The sequence below is a fragment of the Mirounga angustirostris genome, unplaced genomic scaffold (assembly GCF_029215605.1).
Source record: "Mirounga angustirostris isolate CCGP_5_RB_7025 unplaced genomic scaffold, mMirAng1.0.hap1 SCAF_5, whole genome shotgun sequence".
NCBI classification, from domain to species: Eukaryota; Metazoa; Chordata; class Mammalia; order Carnivora; family Phocidae; genus Mirounga; species Mirounga angustirostris.
In genome coordinates, this window is record NW_026991713.1 from 60,379,392 (window position 1) to 60,397,256 (window position 17,865).

The following is a 17,865-nucleotide window of genomic DNA, read 5'->3' on the forward strand; positions in this document are numbered from 1 at the left end:
GACTCTTGTAACTCAGATTTGGGGGAGAAGCCCACTCCATGGTCTGGGACCCCAGTGGGGAGCGTCTGGCTGTGCTCATGAAAGGTAAGAGTTGGGAAGGACTTTGCTTGGGCCACGGCCGTCTTCCCATTAGTGGGGGGTGTCCGGGCCCGGGCTGCCGTCCTCTGCCCTGCGCTGGGATTCTGCCTCCAGGGTGCCTTCCTAGTGCATCCATTTCTCATAGGAAATCCACGGGTCCAGGATGGGAAACCAGTCATCCTCCTTTTTCGCACTCGAAACAGCCCCGTGTTTGAGCTGCTTCCTTGGTAAGTGCCAGGTAGGCCATCAGGTCTGAACTCCCTACCCACCTTCCCACACCCCACTCGGAACCCACATCCTGCTTCACCCCTGTCTCCAACTGCCTGCTCACCTTCTCCCCCTAGCGGCATTATCCAGGGGGAGCCGGGGGCCCAGGCGCAGCTCATCACTTTCCATCCATCCTTCAACAAAGGGGCTCTGCTCAGTGTGGTGAGTAGGCCAGGCTGCTGGGCATTTGGGGAGCAGAGTGGAGGAACTGAGGGCTGTGCCTGCTGCGTGGCCCTGCCATGTGGCCTTCTTTGGGCCTAGGCTCTGACTGATTTTTCTTGTCCCTCTCTGCAGTGCTGGTCCACAGGCCGAATTGCCCACATCCCTCTGTACTTTGTTAATGCCCAGTTTCCACGTTTTAGCCCAGTGCTTGGCCGAACCCAGGAGCCCCCAGCTGGGGGTGGAGGCTCTACTCATGATCTACCCCTCTTTACTGAGACATCCCCAACCTCTGCCCCGTGGGACCCTCTCCCAGGGCCACTACCTGCCCAGTCCCACTCCCCTCACTCGCACTTCTAATAATAAACAATACCCTTTGTTGTTTTCCACTCCGTTATGAGACTTTTTTTTCCAGGGAGTTGCACTGGGGTCTAGTGAAGAAAAAAAAAAAGGTGTGGACTTTGGGTTAAGATGGCTGTTACTTTTTATGAATTTGGCCAACTTATTTAACCCTAGGAACTGGGTGGTTCTCAGGTGATTTGGAAAGCAGAGCTAAGAAAAGACCTACCATAGGCTTTGGCATGTAATAGACTTTCACTTTTCCCAAGTTTCAGGCAAGTTCCCAGAATGGTGCAGGCAATAATGGGGCAAGGACTTGATCAGTATGCAGTAGATGACGTTTTATTGGACTAGGGAGTTTGTGGGAGGCTTAGGTACCGGGCGCTGGGCCAGGGTGGCAGAGGCCATGCTCAGGGCACCCTCTCTGGTGTGGTGCCCACCAATGAAGCCGCTGGTGTGGACAAAGATGCAGCCAGGAATCCCACTGACCTGGTCCAGGGCCTCATCCCGAAGACCTCGCCATGGCTCTGGCAGGGGCAGCCTACAAGTGAACAGAAAGAGGAAGTCAGTGGGAGCAGGTGGAGGCCTGGAGGAGCAGAGAGAGGGAGCACAGAAGAGGCCAAGGTTCGTGGTCCCTCTGATAGGGCTGAAACAGGCCTGAAGGTCAAGGGCCGCAGGGTGGTCCTCTAGGGCCTTACCGGCTCTGGAATGAATGGGGCTCCTTGGGCACACACTGCACCCGCCACTGTCCGGCCTGGTCAGTGTAGATAACGAAGGCGATGGTCCCCGGTGGGGACAGCCCAGATTCCAGGTGGTAGAGGTGCTCTTTCCAGGGGCATCCACCGTTCGCCAGTTCTATTATCTCCCCACTTGGGTCCACCTGAAAGGGAGGCCGGGCTGGGAGACGAGGGTGGAAGCAGGAGCCCCTGCCGGCCAGCAGCCTGCCAACAGTCACTAAGCCGCGAACCACGGTGCCTCCTCCCGGGCCTGTACCTGGAATCGCTGGGCCAGGGCTGCTTCCACCAAGCCCCGAGCTGGCAGCCAGCTGTGCTGGTAGAAGTCCAGTCTCTGCAGGAACTCCTCTCGGACTAGGGCCATTGCACGCTTGAACCCGGCCTGGGGATCGTGGGAATGAGAACCGCGGTGCTGGCCCCAGCTTTTGACTTTGCTAGGACTGGAGGAGGCAGCCACTCTCCTGTCCTCCCCCAAAGTGCTTACAGGCCTCCTGGTCTCTTCCTTTGGGGCTCTCCTTACCTCGGTGTCTTGGTTGGGCTGGTTCCAGGCAGGATTCAGTCGGGCAACCCGGGCACTCAGTGTGGTAGTCAGCACGTATCTAGGCTCTCCCTCTTCCCACTGGGAGATCCCATTGTCCACTGCGTCCACCTCCTCCACAAAGTTCTCATACATCTAAGGCGGTAGCAGGAGTAAATGCTCTTGGGGATTCCTACCATTTGCATCACGTTTTACAGATTTCACTCATTTAATCTCCACAACAGCCCCCTGAGGGTGTCTCAACATTCACTGGATGAAGAAAGGGGGAACTGGGGAGTTCGGTGGCTTCAGGTGGGATCTAATCGTGCTGGGGCTGGAATTCCGATCACCTGACTTGTAATCCAGCGTTCCCTCCGGTACCGCACAAAGCCTGAGTCAAGGCCAGCATGGGTGAAGGGGGGGCTGCTGACTTCAGAATAAGGAAGGGCTCGAGTTCCCATGAGGGGCTCTGGGAGTGGATCCCGGTGGCTGAGATAGGACAAATCTCCAGGTGGGCTGAGTAGGCTATTCAGTGACCTGGTAACTGAGGTACATGAGGGTCTGGCCAAACACGAGTCAGGTGGGAGGGTTGAGTGCTGGACCAGACATGGGAGCTGGGATGTGGTCCCAGGGAAGCCCATGACGTGTCACGTGGTGGGAACAGGTACTGCAACCCTGAGGCCAAAGAAAGGGTAGGGTAGTGCTGCAAGAGTCTGGGGGCAGGGACACCTGCGTGGTTCAGTCGGCGGCTGGGCATCTGCCTTTGGCTCAGGTCATGATCCTGGGGTTCTGGGATCGAGTCCTGCATTGGGCTCCTGGCTCTGTGGGGAACCTGCTTCTGCCTGCCACTCCCCCTGCCTGTGCGTGCACGAACTTTCTCTCTCTGACAAAATCTTTTTTTTTAAATTTTTTTTTTTTAAAGATTTTATTTATTTGAGAGAGAGAGAATGAGAGACAGAGAGCATGAGAGGGAGGAGGGTCAGAGGGAGAAGCAGACTCCCCGCTGAGCAGGGAGCCTGATGTGGGACTCGATCCCAGGACTCCAGGATCATGACCTGAGCCGAAGGCAGTCGCTTAACCAACTGAGCCACCCAGGCGCCCCTCTCTGACAAAATCTTAAAAAAAAAAAAAAAAGTCTGGGGGTAGAAACGACATGGGATATGAACGCTTACAGCAAAATTGCTCTGCACATAGGCTTACAACATCAACATGTCCGTGGTATGCAGCAAAGTGCTCCCCTCGGGGAGAGCTGAAAAAGAAACTCCCTTTTGCCCAGCCTCTCTTGCTCTGGACCCCAACCTGATGCTCAACTGAAACTTGGTATAATCTACTTCAGTTGCTTAGAAGCCCCTCAGCAGGGGGCATGGGTGGCTCAGTTGGTTAAGCGTGTACCTTCAGCTCAGGTCATGATCCTAAGGTCTTGGGATCAAGCCACACATCAGGCTCCTTGCTCAGCCCCCCCCCCACTTGTGCACTCTTTCTTTTATTCTCTCTCAAATAAATAAAGGAAATCTTAAAAAAAAAAAAAAATTAGAAGCCCCTCAGCAGAAGGGAAAATGGACTCAGGCAATCTAAAAACCTTAGTATTCCCAAAGCTCCAATTCAACCATTCATATTTCTTCACTTCTTTGGGTTGTACTAACGCTGTGTCATGACAGAACCGAACTCCATGGCTTCTGCAAAAACCAGAGTTGACGGAATCTGCAGCTTGACTAGTGAATGTCACAGGCGTGGGGGGTCAAGCAGGTGTCCTCAGAATCACTGATCTGACAGGTGTACCCCCATTCCTTCCCCGAAGCAGGAACGTGCTGAGCTGCTCGCAGGGGATGCTGGTGGAACCTGAAGATACTTTCATAATCCAACCCTTCCCAGCTGAACGTCCCAATTCGTGTCCCAGATACGCTTCCCTCCACCTTCAGGGCAGCCAGAACCTCTAAGCCATGTGCTTCCCAACACAAGCAGCCTCTTCTATTACCAAGTTGTTGAACAATCATTTTTTATGCATGTCAGGTCAAGAAAAAGATCAGGAAACACTGCTTTATGGTTTTCAAAGCCCTTCCCCGAACACTACCTCACCCACTTCTCACAACCACCCCGGGATAGAGGTGAGAGAGATGAGCCATCCCCTGTGAGAAGATGAGCCTGACCGAGGGAGAAGGTGCTGAGCCAACTGTAGGCCAGGAGTCCTGAGGCCCAGTCCTGCATGAGTGCCATTCCCAGTTGGTGGAGACACATTTATGGGTCATCTCTGTCCTTGGGTCCCCACCTTGTCATAGATGGTGCCCACCATGCTGTCCTCTTCGCTGGTGCCCAGCAACTGGGCCAGCAGCTTGTGCCCGAAGTGCAAATAGATGAGTCCCGCACTGCTCAGCTTGGTCTGCCAAGGCTTCCCAGGAGACAGGGAGCTCATGGTCTCTGTGAAAGATCTGAGGAGCACAGGGAGGTAGGACTGAGGCAGAGCTGCCCCAGTTAGCCCACAGCATGTGCCTGCATGTGCAGGCTCGAGGGGGTGGAGGCTGGAGAACACTCAGGAGTTGGGAGGAGGGTGCCCAGCTGTGGGGCTTTAGCTTTTCCTTGGGGTTCAACATGGACCTCAGCTTGGAGTCTCCATTCACGCTTTCATTTGACGATGGTTAATTCAATGCTTACTACATGCCAGGCTTTGCGTTTTAGACATCAGGGGTAAAAAAAAACCCCTAAGACAAGGGCGCCTGGGTAGCTCAGTTGGTAAAGTGTCTGCCTTGACAGGTCACGATCCCAGGGTCCTGGGATGGAGCCCCGCCTTGGGCTCCCTGCTCAGTGGGGAGCCTGCTTCTCCCTCTGCTTGCCGCTCCCCCTGCTTGTGCTCTCCCTCTGACAAATAAATTTAAAAAAATCTTAAAAAACAACAACAAAAAACCCAACAAAACCAAAACCCTAAGACAATGTCCCTTCCTTCAAGTTCATCTACTACAGGCAGACAAGCCCACAAACAACCAAGCGAATGCTCTAGCTAGGTTATAAACAAAGGAAAGAGGGGAAGAGAGATTTCAGGTCATTCTTTTTTTTTTTAAGATTTTATTTATTTATTTGAGAGAGAGAGAATGAGAGAGCACATGAGAGGGGGGAGGGTCAGAGGGAGAAGCAGGCTCCCCGCTGAGCAGGGAGCCTGATGCGGGACTCGATCCCAGGACTCCAGGATCATGACCTGAGCCGAAGGCAGTCGCTTAACCAACTGAGCCACCCAGGCGCCCTCAGGTCATTCTTAAAAGAGGAATTAGGTGTTCGCCAGCCAGACAAAAGGTCAAGGAGAAAAGGCATTCCAGGTAGATGGAACAACATCTCTTACAATGGCTAAGACAGGTCTCTATATGGAACTGCAAGAAAGGCAGCTTGGGTATGAGGAGTGGCAAAAAAAATAAAGCTAGAGGGTAAGCAAGGGCCAGATCATGGCAGGCCTCGTCCACCATAGTTTGGATTTTGGACTTTATCTGTAGGTAGTGGGGAGCCACTGAGAAATTTTCAGTGGACAAGTTCATGTGAGAGCACTGTGCCAGCCAGCATGCAGAACAAATGCAAGGTCACCCGCAGGTGCAGGGGAGTGAGGAAAGCAGAAATCTGAATTCTCAGTGGCACAGAGAATAGGGAAATGGTATGACAGTCCTGAGGGAAGTAGAAACTACTGCTGTAATTTCTAATACCAGTCTGTCAGAATCAGCTAGAGAGCTTATTTTTTGCTTTACTGTTTTTTATTATTGAGTAAATACAAAAATATTTATAAAATGTTCACAAGGTATAAAGATTAATGCATAGTAAGCCCCCAGATAAAAGTCCAAAAAGAAGCTAAACGAAATTGTTGATGGAAACAGACATACGCGCTAAACTACACAGAACAGGGGTATGATGAACACGGAATTAAGGACACCGCTTGCTTCTGGGGAGGCAGGGGACTGGGACAGCAAAGAAGTACTGGTGCCCAGATGCAAAGGTAATGGTAGTCTTCTAGTTCTGAGGTTGGGAGATCAGTCCATGGGTGTTTGTTACGTGTTTTATATTCCAAAAGTTCTAAATACATCGTTTTATGTATCAAATACTGCATAGTTAAAAAATATATATATAAAATCATTAGGAAAAAGGAATTACTCAATATTGTCGAGTGCTACAAAGAGGTCTGTTAAGGTGAGACCCTCCACCAGCAACCTGAGTTCGGTGTTGAGGGGCCCTTTCCATGAACATTTCCAGTGGAGAGATTGGGAGAGGACCAGCAGAAAGAATGAACGGAATGAACTGGAAGGGATGTGGAACCAGGGCCAGCTCTTTCATTGATGAGAGGCTGAGAAGGGAGGGTAAGAGATGAGGCTATAAACAGCAGGAGGGTTCCCCCACCACATCATTTATGGATGTAATACGTACACTTAAAAAAAAAAAAAAAAGGGAAAGGGAGAAAAATACTTAAAATTACAATAAAATATCCTCATACTCTGTCAGAGATCCCCACTTTAAGCAGTGTGGGGTATATGAGGGAGGGTTGGGTTTATTATTTACTCTTGATTTCCAAATGGAGACGCTTGGGCAGAGTTTTAGGCTGGGGGAGGGGGCGCCTGGGTGGCTCAGTGGGTTAAGTGCCTGCCTTCGGCTCAGGTCATGATCCCAGGGTCCTGGGATGGAGCCCCGAGTGGAGCCTGCTTCTCCCTCTTGAAGCTCTGCCCCTCCAACTGCTCATGCTCTCTCACTCTCTCAAATAAGTAAATAAAATCTTAAAAGAGAAACAAACAAACACTGGGGAGAACGGTGGTGTGAGCCCCCCGAGGAGAAAGTAATAGATCACAAAAGGGGCAAACAGAAGGGAACAATGTTTCCTGAACTGGAAAGAGGGAGCGGAGGATGCTTGGGAACGGGAATCTGCGGATGCGCATGCAGGAAAGGCTCAATTTCCTTTGAAAAGGAGGTGGCAGGGTCACTCACTGAGGGAGTTTGAGGAGGTAGGGGCCTGAGAGGAAGAGGACTGAAATGGTACCATGGATAATGGGTCAGCCTTGGAAAAGAAAGATTTCCCAATGTACGAGTATAAATGAAGTAGAGGACCACATACATCTGAGCTGTCACCACCACCGCTGCCGTGTGGGCCCAGCAGTCTGAAGTGGGGCAGCAAGGGCACGTGAAAGGACCAATCTGAACTGGGGTATTAACTGGGGTGAGGATGGTGCTAGTGGGAGAAAATCCTGACTGGGCCAAGGAAGGCGGCCGGCGGGGAGGGGCGTGAGGACCGCCTGGAAGCCAGGGAGGCCCAAGGCCGGGGGATGGTCGCAAAGCAGGGGGCGAGCCGGCAGGCTGTAGTCCCGTGGCACTCAGCAGCTGGCTTTCCAGGATGAGGCGGTTCCCTTCGCGGGCACGGACCACCGCAGCGGATGGCTGCCTTGGGGCCCAGAACAAAGCTGAAGTCAAGGACGCTAAAGAAATGCAATCTGGGCACTCACCTCTGGTGATGGTCATATCGGTGTCTCTGAGGGTCGTACTCGCCACCCACATCTACCACGATGTCACAAGAAGCCAGTTTTTCGGGGTCCCGGGTCCGCACAATCTCTGCATCCTGCAGCGGACACAGGAGGTGAGGGGACGGCCAGGGTCGTGCAGAGAGAGAATGAATGTTCGGGGAAGGAGGGGGTGCTCAGGCGCAGCCCGCCCCGGAAGCCCTCAGGGGTCCCGGGGTCAGTTTCCGCGGATCGTACCCGGTACTCGGGCAGGAGGCGCAGCAGTGCGCACGCCAGGGCTTCATCGCAGTGGAAAGTGCCGTTGTGCGTGCCGATTCGGGGTGGCGCCATGAGGCTGTCGCGGGGTCGCTTGGACGGCGGGACGGACTCCAGGCTGAGCCCACGGGGCCGGGGTCGCGAGGCTGGCGGCGGCCGCAGCAGATGTAGGAGACCGCGCGGGAAGCGGCAGCCCATGCAGCCTCGGGTCGGGGGGGGGGGGGGGGGGGGTCGTCGACCCGGAAGAGGAAGCGCACGCGCAGCTCCATTTCCGCCGGACGGCCGTTCCCACGGCAACCGGCCCGCAGAGAGCGGCGCCTCGCAGAATTTCTGCCGGACTCCTCCAAAGGCCCAGGGTGGAGCCTCCGAGATAAGCACTGCATCCCCCACTAACTGAGCAGGCTCTGGGGAGGGGCACAGCATGCCCGTCACCGCCCTCCCATGTCATCACCAGTCCTTTGCTTCATGCAAGAAAAGACCAACATTCTGCCCAGCTGGCACATTTATTAGCATCAAACACAAGATCGTTCTCTTCCTGGACCCCAGGAAGCCACGCCCACAAAGTCCCAAGCTCCTGAGGCAGAGTCCCTCTGCCCCAGATCCGAAACAAGCTCTCAGGCCTTGGCAGTAGCCTGAGGTGCCCCCAGGGCTGTGAGCTGCTGAATCTTCTGGCTCATCATCTCCATGACAGCTGCGGGAAAAAAGAAGCGTCAGATCCTGGTCTGGAGCTTGAGGGGAGAACCCAGAGTTCAGGAAACGCGAGGAAAAAATTTAAAGACAGGTAGACAACCAAGTACCGTTAATAAAACTTATAACACAGTGAGGGGCGCCTGGGTGGTGGTGTTGGTTAAGCGTGGGACTCTTGGTTTCGGCTCAGATCCTGATCTCAGGGTCTTGAGATGGAGCTCCACTTCCGGCTCCTAGCTCAGCATGGAGTCCGCTTGAGAGTCTCTCCCCCCGCTCTTCCCCCCACCCTGCTCGCGCACTCTCTCAAATAATTAAAAACAAAACAAAACAAAACAACCCCAAAGCTTTTAACACTGATCCACTGTGGGACACATTTACATGCATACACAAATTTACAGTCTACAATGTGTCAGTAAATATATGATAACCACTGAGACATAAAAATGAACAAAACACATTATTAAACGAGTCAAACATAACTGTGGATAAGATTTTCACCTTTAGAACAGTGATTCTCAATCCTGACCGTGTAACAGAATTACCTGGGGAATTTTTATTTTTTTATTTTTTTTAAGATTTTATTTATTTGCGAGAGAGAGAATGAGAGACAGAGAGCATGAGAGAGAGGAGGGTCAGCAGGGAGCCTGCTGAGCAGGGAGCCTGATGTGGGACTCGATCCTGGGACTCCAGGATCATGACCTGAGCCGAAAGCAGTCGCTTAACCAACTGAGCCACCCAGGCGCCCCTTCCTGGGCAGTTTTTAGAAAAACACTGACCCCCTAGAGTCCCCCCACCCCCAGGTTGATTTAATTGGTTTGGCTTGGACTCAGGCTTCCTCTTTAAACATCCTGGGTTATTCTCATGTGTAGCCAGGGTTGCAATGGCTAGTACTTAGTTAGGGCTGTTATTTCTTTCCTGTGTGTTCATTTACACATATCATCTCCTCAATTCCATCCCCATTAAATAGAACACCCCAAGAACAAGGATGATTTCCTTCCTCTAAATTTCGCAAGCACCCAACACAGCAATCTACAAATAGTGGATATGTAATGCACAGAATCTAGAGAATACATCTAGACACCAAAGAGAAAGACATGGTTTTAATCTAGCCAAGGGGACACCCCCAGTTCATACTGGAATCCATGCTCTTTACCATGGAAGTAGAAAGGGTGAAGAGGTGCCCCAGGCCAATCTTACCCTGTTTCATGGCATGCTTCTCCTGCAGAGCTGGCTGGATTTTCTCCATTTGCTTGGTAAGGAAGTCTATCTTCCTCTTGAAAAAGTCCTTGGCATCCTCAGCTGTCTGCAAGGTCAGAGGTGAATGAAGGGCTAAGAGGAGACCCTATGCTGCATTCTAGGTCTTCCCCTAAACTTCCTTTCCCTGCTCAGAGGGGCATCCAGGTGGTTACTTCCACTCACCTTTTCTACATAGTAGCCTGTTCCCACATCGATGAGTACATGTTCCACATCATGTAGCTTCCCAGGGACATACATCTGAGAAGCAAGGATTAAGGGAAAACTAGCCCAGCAGGAGTGTCATGATTCCCTGTCAGCCAGCCTGCTTGGCCTTCTTTTCTAAAAAGCTACAAGCCACAAGGACTGAAGAATCTGGAGGCCTTAGAACTGTACCCATACACTCCAAATGGGAAGGGACAGAGAAGTTGGCTCCTTATGGAGAAAATGGCATATGCTAGAACACTCTCTTGCCCTGATCCCATCTCCCATCCTACAAGCAGTTCTTACAGTTTTTTCCACTAGCCCCCCCAGAAGGACTAGATACAATGATATTTTCCTACTGCTGGAGAGTAGTAAAGTGAAAAGCCGGCTTCACTTTCCATCAACAGCCCCAGTCATGAAATCACTAGCTAATTCCTAGTGGATTTAATGCTCACTATTTAGCCAACCCCTACCACACTGCTTCTGTATTTCTTTTTCAGCCTGTCAGTTCTCAGACTACAGCTTACAGATGCTCTACTGTCATAACTTAACTCATTCAAGTAAAACACTGAACGGGTAGCCACAATCCAGGTTTCTTGGTAACAACAGTTTAGAAATAAGAGCCATAGGTAAGCCAAAACAGGATTCATAAACACAGCCAACCCCCTTGTTTCTATATCCTGTTATTCTTCCATCGTTTATCTCTTCTAAGTTATTAGTAAAAGTCTAAACCCACCTGTTTTGTCTTCCTATTAGAGGATATTCTCAAACAGCAAAGGGAAATAATCACATCTCAATTCTACATATGCCCTGGTGCTCACAAGGCATTAGCTGGATGTTGGCCCCAGGTTAGGTAGGAGAGGTACAAAGAATGCATAATAAGAGCGTTCTCAGAATCATGGGGACTCTCTAGAGTAATCAAAACTAATCCCATCTTTTTTTTTTTCTTTTTTTTCGGGCGAGGGGTGAGAGAGAAAAGGAAAGAGCAGGGTAGCAGTTTCTGTGGAAAGGATACAGAACTCGTCAGTGGGACGAGTAATTCTTTCCCTGTGAAAGCAATTAAGACAAACATCTGGGGAAGGTTAAGACGTTAAAGAGAGTTCCAAGATGGCAGAGAGAATGAGAGATCTTAAGACAAGAACGGAAACAGGGACAACAGCAGAGGAATGTCCTGTACATTTCAACTCTAGATAGGCAACATGAAAGGGCTCCTGTAGCGCTCTACAGTACGTAAAGGATTGCTTTCTCATCTCAGGTAAGGACAACGGGATTAGAAGGCGGGACGAGAGTAGCCGGCTCACCACATCCCCCAGGTTGCCTTCACGCGCCTACCCCATACCCTCGTTGTTCTTGTTCAGCACGTTCAGACAGTCCTTGGCTTCCACATACTTGGTCTGTACCACCTTGAGCTGGGCAATGGACGTGGACAGGAACTCCACTTCCTACAGAGGACGGGAAATAGGATCATTGTGGGGGGCTGGAGAGAGAGGGGGCACTGCCGGAGAGGAGGCCGATCCTGGGATGGGGTGGGGTGGGGTGGGGGTTTCCCAGGGGAAGGGAAGCCTCCCAAAGAGGGGAGGAATGGGGGGCGAGGGAGGACGCGTGGGCAGGAGGCACGTGAAGCGGGAATGGGGTGTCTCTGCCGCCCGTCCCCACCTGGTCCAGCTGGTTCTTGAGCATTTCTAGCTGCGGCAGGCTCAGCTCGGTGATGTTAACTGACTGCGCCATGTTGGGAAGGAGGACTAACGGAGCGGAAGCCGGCTCGACCAGCAACGCTCTAGCCGCCCGCTGCGCATCTCGATGGCTGCGCCAGGAGGCCTCGCTTGCCGGGCATCTCTATGGTCCTTCGTCGGGGCGGGGAAGGGCGGGCCGGAGCCTTTCGGGGACTTACATTGGTTTGGCGAAAGCTGCGCCTTGTTTTCACAAAACCTCCGACGCCTACCAGAGTAAAGGTGGAGCAAACAGGACTACTTCCCTCAGGGAGCTTAAAAAGCTTAAAAATACCCGGTTCATCACCACAACATTGCGAAGTAACGTATGCTACTCCGTGTGGGTGCTCTAAACCTAACGAACCACAGGCAAGAAAGAAGCCTGTGAAATTCGCGGGTCAAGCAGCATCGTGAGTGGTCCTTTGGGCTCACACGGTGGAAAGGTCTGGTGGGGGAGAGAACCACAAGGAGTCACGTTGTCAACCAGCAAGCACAGCACAAGGTTTAGTAATCAAAACGATGTTTTACCATGTGTTAGATGTGAGGGATACACGGGATTGTAAGATAACGTGCTTCCGAGGCATTTAACAATCTGGTTGGGGAGAGAAAAACCATACGAAAATCCCACGGAATCTGCTGCTAAAGTTCATGGCCTGAGAAGGCATATGTGGGGAGAGGACGGTGGCCTCTTTTTTTTTTTTTTTTTTTTAAGATTTTATTTGTCAGCGAGAGAGAGCGCGCACTTCCACTGCAAGCTGTTCTCACCTCTTTATAGTACCACATAGTGGGCGGGGCCAATAATTGTGTCTACAAATGTTCTCCAATGAACCACACAAAACAGGTTCAAGTACTTCATCTTTATTATATTAAGGTTAAATCAAAGGGAAAGGTTTCATATAAAATACTGGGAAAAATCACTTAAAATATTTGTCCTAAGGGTTAAGTCTAATGGGAGGTAGAAAAGTCACATGGCTTCCACCGGCCTGGCACTAGGACAGCTCCAAGGGGTCATCGCAAGCAGACAGGCAAACCATATGCCACAGGTGCAGCCCCGATAAGATACTTGAGTCGGGGAGCCTGGCGGGCCTGGCTGACATAGTAGAGAAGGGGGGCTCCTGGGCCTGCTCCAAGCCAGCCCTGCAGCAGAGCCTCCGTGTAGCGGTCGATGTCACGGTCAGTCACATCCCAGAGGTTACCCAGAAACAGGGGACTGGGAAAAGAGAAGAACTACAAAGTGAGGGCTCTAAAACAAAATACATAGGCAGACACGACTGGCGGTGGTGGGTGAGGAAAGAGGAGTGAGCCAATGAGAAGTGCCCTAGTTCCAGGAGGGGGGGCAGAAGAGGGCAAAGATTAAAGGCCCAGGCATGCCAGGGAACTAGAACGGGGGGGGGGCACAAGAGAAGATTTAGGGTTCAGGCCGGGGAAAGAGCCTGGCTGGGAGCTAGGAAGGGCCCTCAGGACTCACCAGCCAGCCATGATATACTTGAGCACGATGCCAGCCCCCTCCAGCCTCCCGTGCACAGCCAGGGCCGCACTGCTGCAGCCAAAGAGCAGGGCCACCGCCCGGCAGCTCAGCCGGAGGATGGCCTGTCCATCCAGGAAGCGGGCGCCAGCCCCGTGCCCTGCGTAGCTAAGGCAGAGGGACGTGAGACAAGTCTGACCTAGCAATACCCGGCCTCGGCCATGTTTCCAAGGGCGCCCTGAGTCAGCCAGTGACTTCAAAGCCCCAAAGAAAACTCTGGTGACGCCCTCCTCCAGGGCCTGCCCCTCTCCCCACCTCCCTGCCTTAGGCACTCACATATATAAGTCATGCTCCGTCAAGGCCACCTGCACTTGCTCTGGGCTTGGCACTTCCCCAACCACCCCTCTCCAGCCAGCTTCACTGCGGGGGGAAAAGGTAGGAGTAAGAATTGGGGTCAGTTGGCAAAGAGGGCAGAGGGAATACTAGGGAGAAGGTGGGCTGTACCACTTGATTCTGCAGGAAAGTATATGAGCCCCTCTATGTGGTCTCTGCTCTCCCCCACCCCCTTTCTTACTCTTATCCCACTGACCTGCTAAAATGGGCTCGAAATTGCTCCTCTGTGCTTGACAGGTTATTGTGAGGGTTCAGAACATAGAAGGTATTGCGTGGATCCACCCCTTGGCTTAGCACTGATGAGGCCCCAGACTGAGGAGAAGATACTGATGATCAGGACCCTGGTCTGGCCAGAGGGCCCAAGCTTCCACAAACTCCAAACTCCTTTCCACGAATGAGCCATCGGTCCCCGAGACCCTCTCCTGTCTTCCCAGATCTCTGTCAATCACCAGTCATTCCCCACTCCCTGAACCCCACCTCTTTGATGATGGAGTAGCTGAGCAGGAAGCGGAAGGAGGGCAGCCGAGTGACAGGCAGTGCCCGGAGGCTGGGCATGTTCTCCCACGGCAGCTTTTGCAGGTCCTGGGGTAAAAGCACACGGGGATGACTATCTCCAGGCAGGCTCACACAAGTGTCGGAAGGGGCATGGGGGTGAGTTGGTGCCCACTGTCCACCAGACACTGCCCCTCCAGCCCCTAGCTCCTTACCTTGTCTAGCACTAGGACAAGGTGCCTGTCGCTTGGGACTGTCTGACCCTGCAGGCGTCCTACTGCCTCACTCAGAAGCTCTTGGGCTCGTTCCGGCCGCACTGGGCACAGCCCAGAGGCCAGGGTCTGAACGTCCTGAGGAGTGAGGGTACTGGCACCACTGAGCATGGCCTGCAAGGGAACAGTGGTCAGTGAGAAAGAATTATTAAGTCTAGCTTCTTCCCCTTTCCCTGATTTCTCAACTCACTTTCAGCAGAGTGGGGTCAGGATATTTCCAGCCACATTCCTGCAGCAACTTTTGTAGGCGGGAGGCCTCCTGGGCAGGGCCAGGGTCCTCACTGGATGGCAGCAACAGTCCCCTCCAGCAGCCCAACACATGCTTCTCTAGGGAAGTGATGAGAACCTGAATGAGGAGGAATAGAACCTTTAGTCCCAGAGAGGAGCTGAGTTTCTTATCCCACAGTCACCAACATTCTGGACATGATGAAATGGGTTTTCCAGCATATTTGTCTTACATATCTTCCTGCCAGTTAAAAAGGCAAGAAGCTAGAGGGGCACCTGGGTGGCTCAGTCAGTTAAGCGTCTGACTCTTGATTTTGGCTCAGGTAGTGATCTCAGGGTCGTGAGATGGAGCCCCGTGTCGGGCTCCACGCTCGGCGTGGAGCCTTCTTCAGATTCTCTCTCTCCCTCTCCCTCTGCCCCTCCCGCCTCCTCTCTCTCTCCCCCTCTTAAAAAAAAAAAAAAAAAGGCAAGAAGCTAGAAACATTTTTCATTTGCTGAGACTAGGGGAGTACAGATAAGATGATTTATTACATATCACTATGTTTTGACAAATACAAATAGGCGGGCGATGAAAACTAAACCCAGGAAGCTGATACTTGGGCGTAAATTAAATCCCTTTTCTTGTATGTATCTTTAAACATTCTGTTGCCATAACACCTTCAGGTTTTTGGCTCTTGTTTAAAGTCTTTGCCAGGTAACATCATTTTTTAAAATTTAGGCCGATGCTTCCAGAAAGGACCTGAGGTAACTCAGCACTGGCCTGGGACCCCTGAGAGAGAAGACACTGACACCCCCGGGGTCACTCCCAGGGCAGGCCTGACCCCACCCCACCTTGCAGACACACACCTCCATCCTATGGTCCAGTTCTAGCCGCCCTGTCCACCACTCTCGCTTGTCAGTACAGCTGCTGTTCTCTTTCTGCTCCTTCTGGATGGCGTCAAACTCTTTCAGGGCTGAACTCAGAGGAAACTTTGAGAGATGGGGCTGTGAGCTTTCTGCTGGTCCACACGATCACCATCTCTCCGTCCCCCAGCCACAGAATGGGAGCAGCTTCACCAGAAGCCTACCCCAGCCCAACTTACTGGCCCAGGAAACCTACCTTGTTCTGGGCAGTTGGGATCTGCACAGTGACTGGGGGACTGTCTTTTTCTAGCCGGGTCAGCAGGAGGGTGTCGCCCACAGTTCCAGGCTGGAGCGTGGCCAGAGCCAACACACACACGGTCACCCCTGCCACAGAGAGCATACCAGGATCATTTCAGCTCTTACAAGGAATCCCCTTCTCCGTCTTCTGCACTCAATCCCCATTTATCACTCAAGACAACTCCAACAACTCCAAGAAATCTTCCCTTGTCACTAGTTCAAGGTGCTCTCCCTTGCCCTAACAGCCGCCTGTGGACAGAGACCACATCTTGTACTTCTTTGTGTCCCTCACAGAAACAGAAGTTCCTGCACAGAGGGAGGCACTCAAATCATCTGGTAACGGATTTCATGTTAGCATAGGAAGCCTCTGCACGCCTGAACTCACCCCTGCGGAAAGACACTGAACCTGCTAGTAACTCAAAGTTAAAGTTGGTGGAGGGGCATACCTGGGTGGCTCAGTTGGTTAAGCGTCTGCTTTCAGCTCAGGTCACACAATCCCAGGGTCCTGGGATCAAGTCCCACATCGGGCTCCCTGCTCAGTGGGGAGCTTCTCCCACCTCTCCCCACTCATGCTCTCTGTCATTATCTCTGACTTTCTCTCTCTAATAAATAAATAAATAAAATCTTAAAAAAAAAAAAGACTTTCAGATTTAGGGTAGTTCTCTTTGGTGAGAGTAACAAAATGACTAATCAATGAAAAGATATGACATGTCCTTCCATAAAGGTCATAAATCTATGTTAACCAATGCCTTAAAGTCCTCCACCTAACTCCTTAGTAAGAAGATGCAAACAAGGACAGAAGAGCCAGCTGCAGCCTACTACCGTACCACTGGGGATCAGAGCCAGGCGCTCCTGGAAACTCTCCTTCTCGGGCTCAGGGAATTGACCAGATCCTGAAGCCCTGAAGGAAAAGAGGTGCTGGATGCGGGCCAGGGGGACATCCCCAGGCCTCTCCTCCAGGCTCAGTCTCTGCATCTGGTCTGCCATTTCGAGTGATCCCCGGTGCTTCTGGGCCTTGCTGTGGACAACGCAAGTAGGGGTGAGTTGTCCCTCCTTCAAAATCTGGACCCTCCCTCCAGTCTGCCCCAGCATGGGCCTCGGGGACTGTGGCCACTCACCTGAGTTGCCTGTGGAGGTGGGTGAGCAGCTGGTGGCGACAGGTGATGGACACAGACTCGGTGACGAGGCAGGCAGTGGCATAGGGATCCCGGTGGCCCAAGCACAAAGCCAGAAAGCGGCAGAGGTGAGCATAGAGCCCACTAGGAGGGCAGTGACTAACCCCACGGAAAGCAATGGTCAGTAAGTCACAGATGGAATTCAAGGTAGACAGACCTAGAAGGTGAATATACTTGCTATAGATGAGTCCCGTACCTCCTAGCTGGTATAATTTTGCATGAAAGTTCCAGGTTTCCAAGGCCCTACCTCCTCTCCCACTTAAAAAATAAAAGCTATCATTTACGAAGAGCAGTGTGCCAAGCGGGATGCTACGCAGCTTACATCAACTCCCAAACCCCATTTTATTGATAATAGAAGCTGAGAGAGGCTGACTTGCACAGTTAGTGGAGAGAGTGCTGGTCAATTCCCTGAACCCTGCTTCAAAGGTGACCAGCTCTAGATGGGGATCCAAAGATAGAACCATGGACAGGCTAGAAGAGCATCAGGATCAAGAGACCTAGAGGCTGGTCGCCTGGGCGGCTCAGTAGGTTGGGCATCTGCCTTTGGCTCAGGTCATAATCTCAGGGTCCTGGGATGGGGCCCCACATCGGGCTCTCTGCTCAGCAGGGAGTCTGCTTCTCCTTCTCCCTCTGCCCCTCCTCTCTACTTGTGCTCTCTCTTGCTCCCTCTCTCAAATAAATAAAATCTTTATTAAAAAAAAAAAAAAGAGAGAGAGACAGACACCTAAAGCCTCGCTCTCTCCTAGTGACCAGACCCCAGAGGTCAGCATATTCACCAATGGCTGCAGGGGCTGAGGGGAGTCGGAGCCGAGGACCGAGATCCTTGTCTGGGCATGGGATGGGCAGCTCCTCTTTGCTGGAATCACGTCTCAACACCTCACATTCTCCTATGGCGGTATCAGGTCCTAGAGTGGGTGCCTTCCCACCTGGGGAGAGAACATGACTTTCTGTAGTTCCTTCCTCCTGCCATTCCCTTTGTTCTTTCTAGGATCCAGTCCCAGAGCCAGGAAAAAAGCTTTATTTCTGTACTGTCTTTGGCACCAATTATTT

The 17,865-nt window shown here is 52.1% G+C and overlaps 4 protein-coding genes across 7 annotated transcripts in view; 1 reads left to right on the top strand and 3 right to left on the bottom strand.

The window, feature by feature from the left end:
• Window positions 1-893, top strand: part of AAAS (aladin WD repeat nucleoporin) — a 13,619-nt gene extending 12,726 nt beyond the window's left edge. The window contains exons 13-16 of the mRNA XM_045873342.3: window positions 17-84; window positions 224-305; window positions 423-507; window positions 640-893. Of these exons, the coding sequence (XP_045729298.1) occupies window positions 17-84; window positions 224-305; window positions 423-507; window positions 640-864 (460 nt within the window). The 3' untranslated portion in view covers window positions 865-893. The remainder of the gene's footprint in view (window positions 1-16; window positions 85-223; window positions 306-422; window positions 508-639) is intronic.
• MYG1 (MYG1 exonuclease) overlaps window positions 1-8,243 on the bottom strand; it is a 9,609-nt gene extending 1,366 nt beyond the window's left edge. The window contains exons 1-8 of one of the 2 annotated variants that reach the window (XM_045873346.3): window positions 7,803-8,243; window positions 7,551-7,663; window positions 4,361-4,520; window positions 2,098-2,250; window positions 1,837-1,959; window positions 1,542-1,723; window positions 1,333-1,384; window positions 878-935 (exon numbers count right to left, since the gene is read on the bottom strand). In XM_045873346.3, the coding sequence (XP_045729302.2) occupies window positions 878-935; window positions 1,333-1,384; window positions 1,542-1,723; window positions 1,837-1,959; window positions 2,098-2,250; window positions 4,361-4,520; window positions 7,551-7,663; window positions 7,803-8,243 (1,282 nt within the window). Of the gene's footprint in view, window positions 1-877; window positions 936-1,159; window positions 1,385-1,541; window positions 1,724-1,836; window positions 1,960-2,097; window positions 2,251-4,360; window positions 4,521-7,550; window positions 7,664-7,802 lie in introns of those variants that run through there. The other variant, XM_045873345.3, reaches the window with a different exon arrangement.
• Window positions 8,244-8,304: 61 nt separating this feature from the next.
• Window positions 8,305-11,758, bottom strand: PFDN5 (prefoldin subunit 5). The gene is made up of 6 exons (XM_045873348.3): window positions 11,601-11,758; window positions 11,284-11,386; window positions 10,960-10,991; window positions 9,927-10,001; window positions 9,705-9,810; window positions 8,305-8,511 (listed from the first exon to the last, which is right to left on the bottom strand). The coding sequence occupies exons 1-6, from the start codon at window positions 11,670-11,672 to the stop codon at window positions 8,435-8,437; spliced, it is 465 nt and encodes a 154-aa protein (XP_045729304.1). The 5' UTR covers window positions 11,673-11,758; the 3' UTR covers window positions 8,305-8,434.
• Window positions 11,759-12,437: 679 nt separating this feature from the next.
• ESPL1 (extra spindle pole bodies like 1, separase) overlaps window positions 12,438-17,865 on the bottom strand; it is a 29,835-nt gene continuing 24,407 nt past the window's right edge. For 2 of the 3 annotated variants that reach the window (XM_045873349.3, XM_045873350.3), the window contains exons 20-31: window positions 17,592-17,741; window positions 16,759-16,972; window positions 16,468-16,658; window positions 15,600-15,727; window positions 15,347-15,469; window positions 14,466-14,621; window positions 14,219-14,389; window positions 13,989-14,093; window positions 13,708-13,823; window positions 13,455-13,538; window positions 13,122-13,286; window positions 12,460-12,863 (exon numbers count right to left, since the gene is read on the bottom strand). In XM_045873349.3, coding sequence (XP_045729305.1) covers window positions 12,662-12,863; window positions 13,122-13,286; window positions 13,455-13,538; window positions 13,708-13,823; window positions 13,989-14,093; window positions 14,219-14,389; window positions 14,466-14,621; window positions 15,347-15,469; window positions 15,600-15,727; window positions 16,468-16,658; window positions 16,759-16,972; window positions 17,592-17,741 — 1,805 coding nt within the window. In that variant the 3' untranslated portion in view covers window positions 12,460-12,661. Of the gene's footprint in view, window positions 12,864-13,121; window positions 13,287-13,454; window positions 13,539-13,707; window positions 13,824-13,988; window positions 14,094-14,218; window positions 14,390-14,465; window positions 14,622-15,346; window positions 15,470-15,599; window positions 15,728-16,467; window positions 16,659-16,758; window positions 16,973-17,591; window positions 17,742-17,865 lie in introns of all 3 variants that reach the window. The other variant, XM_064591190.1, reaches the window with a different exon arrangement.

What these genes read in the sequence shown, in the direction of transcription:
- PFDN5 (XM_045873348.3), bottom strand. Translation starts at nt 11,672, where the DNA reads ATGGCGCAGTCAGTTAACATCACCGAGCTGAGCCTGCCGCAGCTAGAA. An exon ending in TCAAGAACCAGCTGGACCAG is followed by an intron (nt 11,387 to 11,600) that starts GTGGGGACGGGC and finishes CGTCCTCTGTAG; the next exon opens with GAAGTGGAGTTCCTGTCCAC. An exon ending in GCTGAACAAGAACAACGAGG is followed by an intron (nt 10,992 to 11,283) that starts GTATGGGGTAGG and finishes TTGCTTTCACAG; the next exon opens with GGAAAGAATTACTCGTCCCA.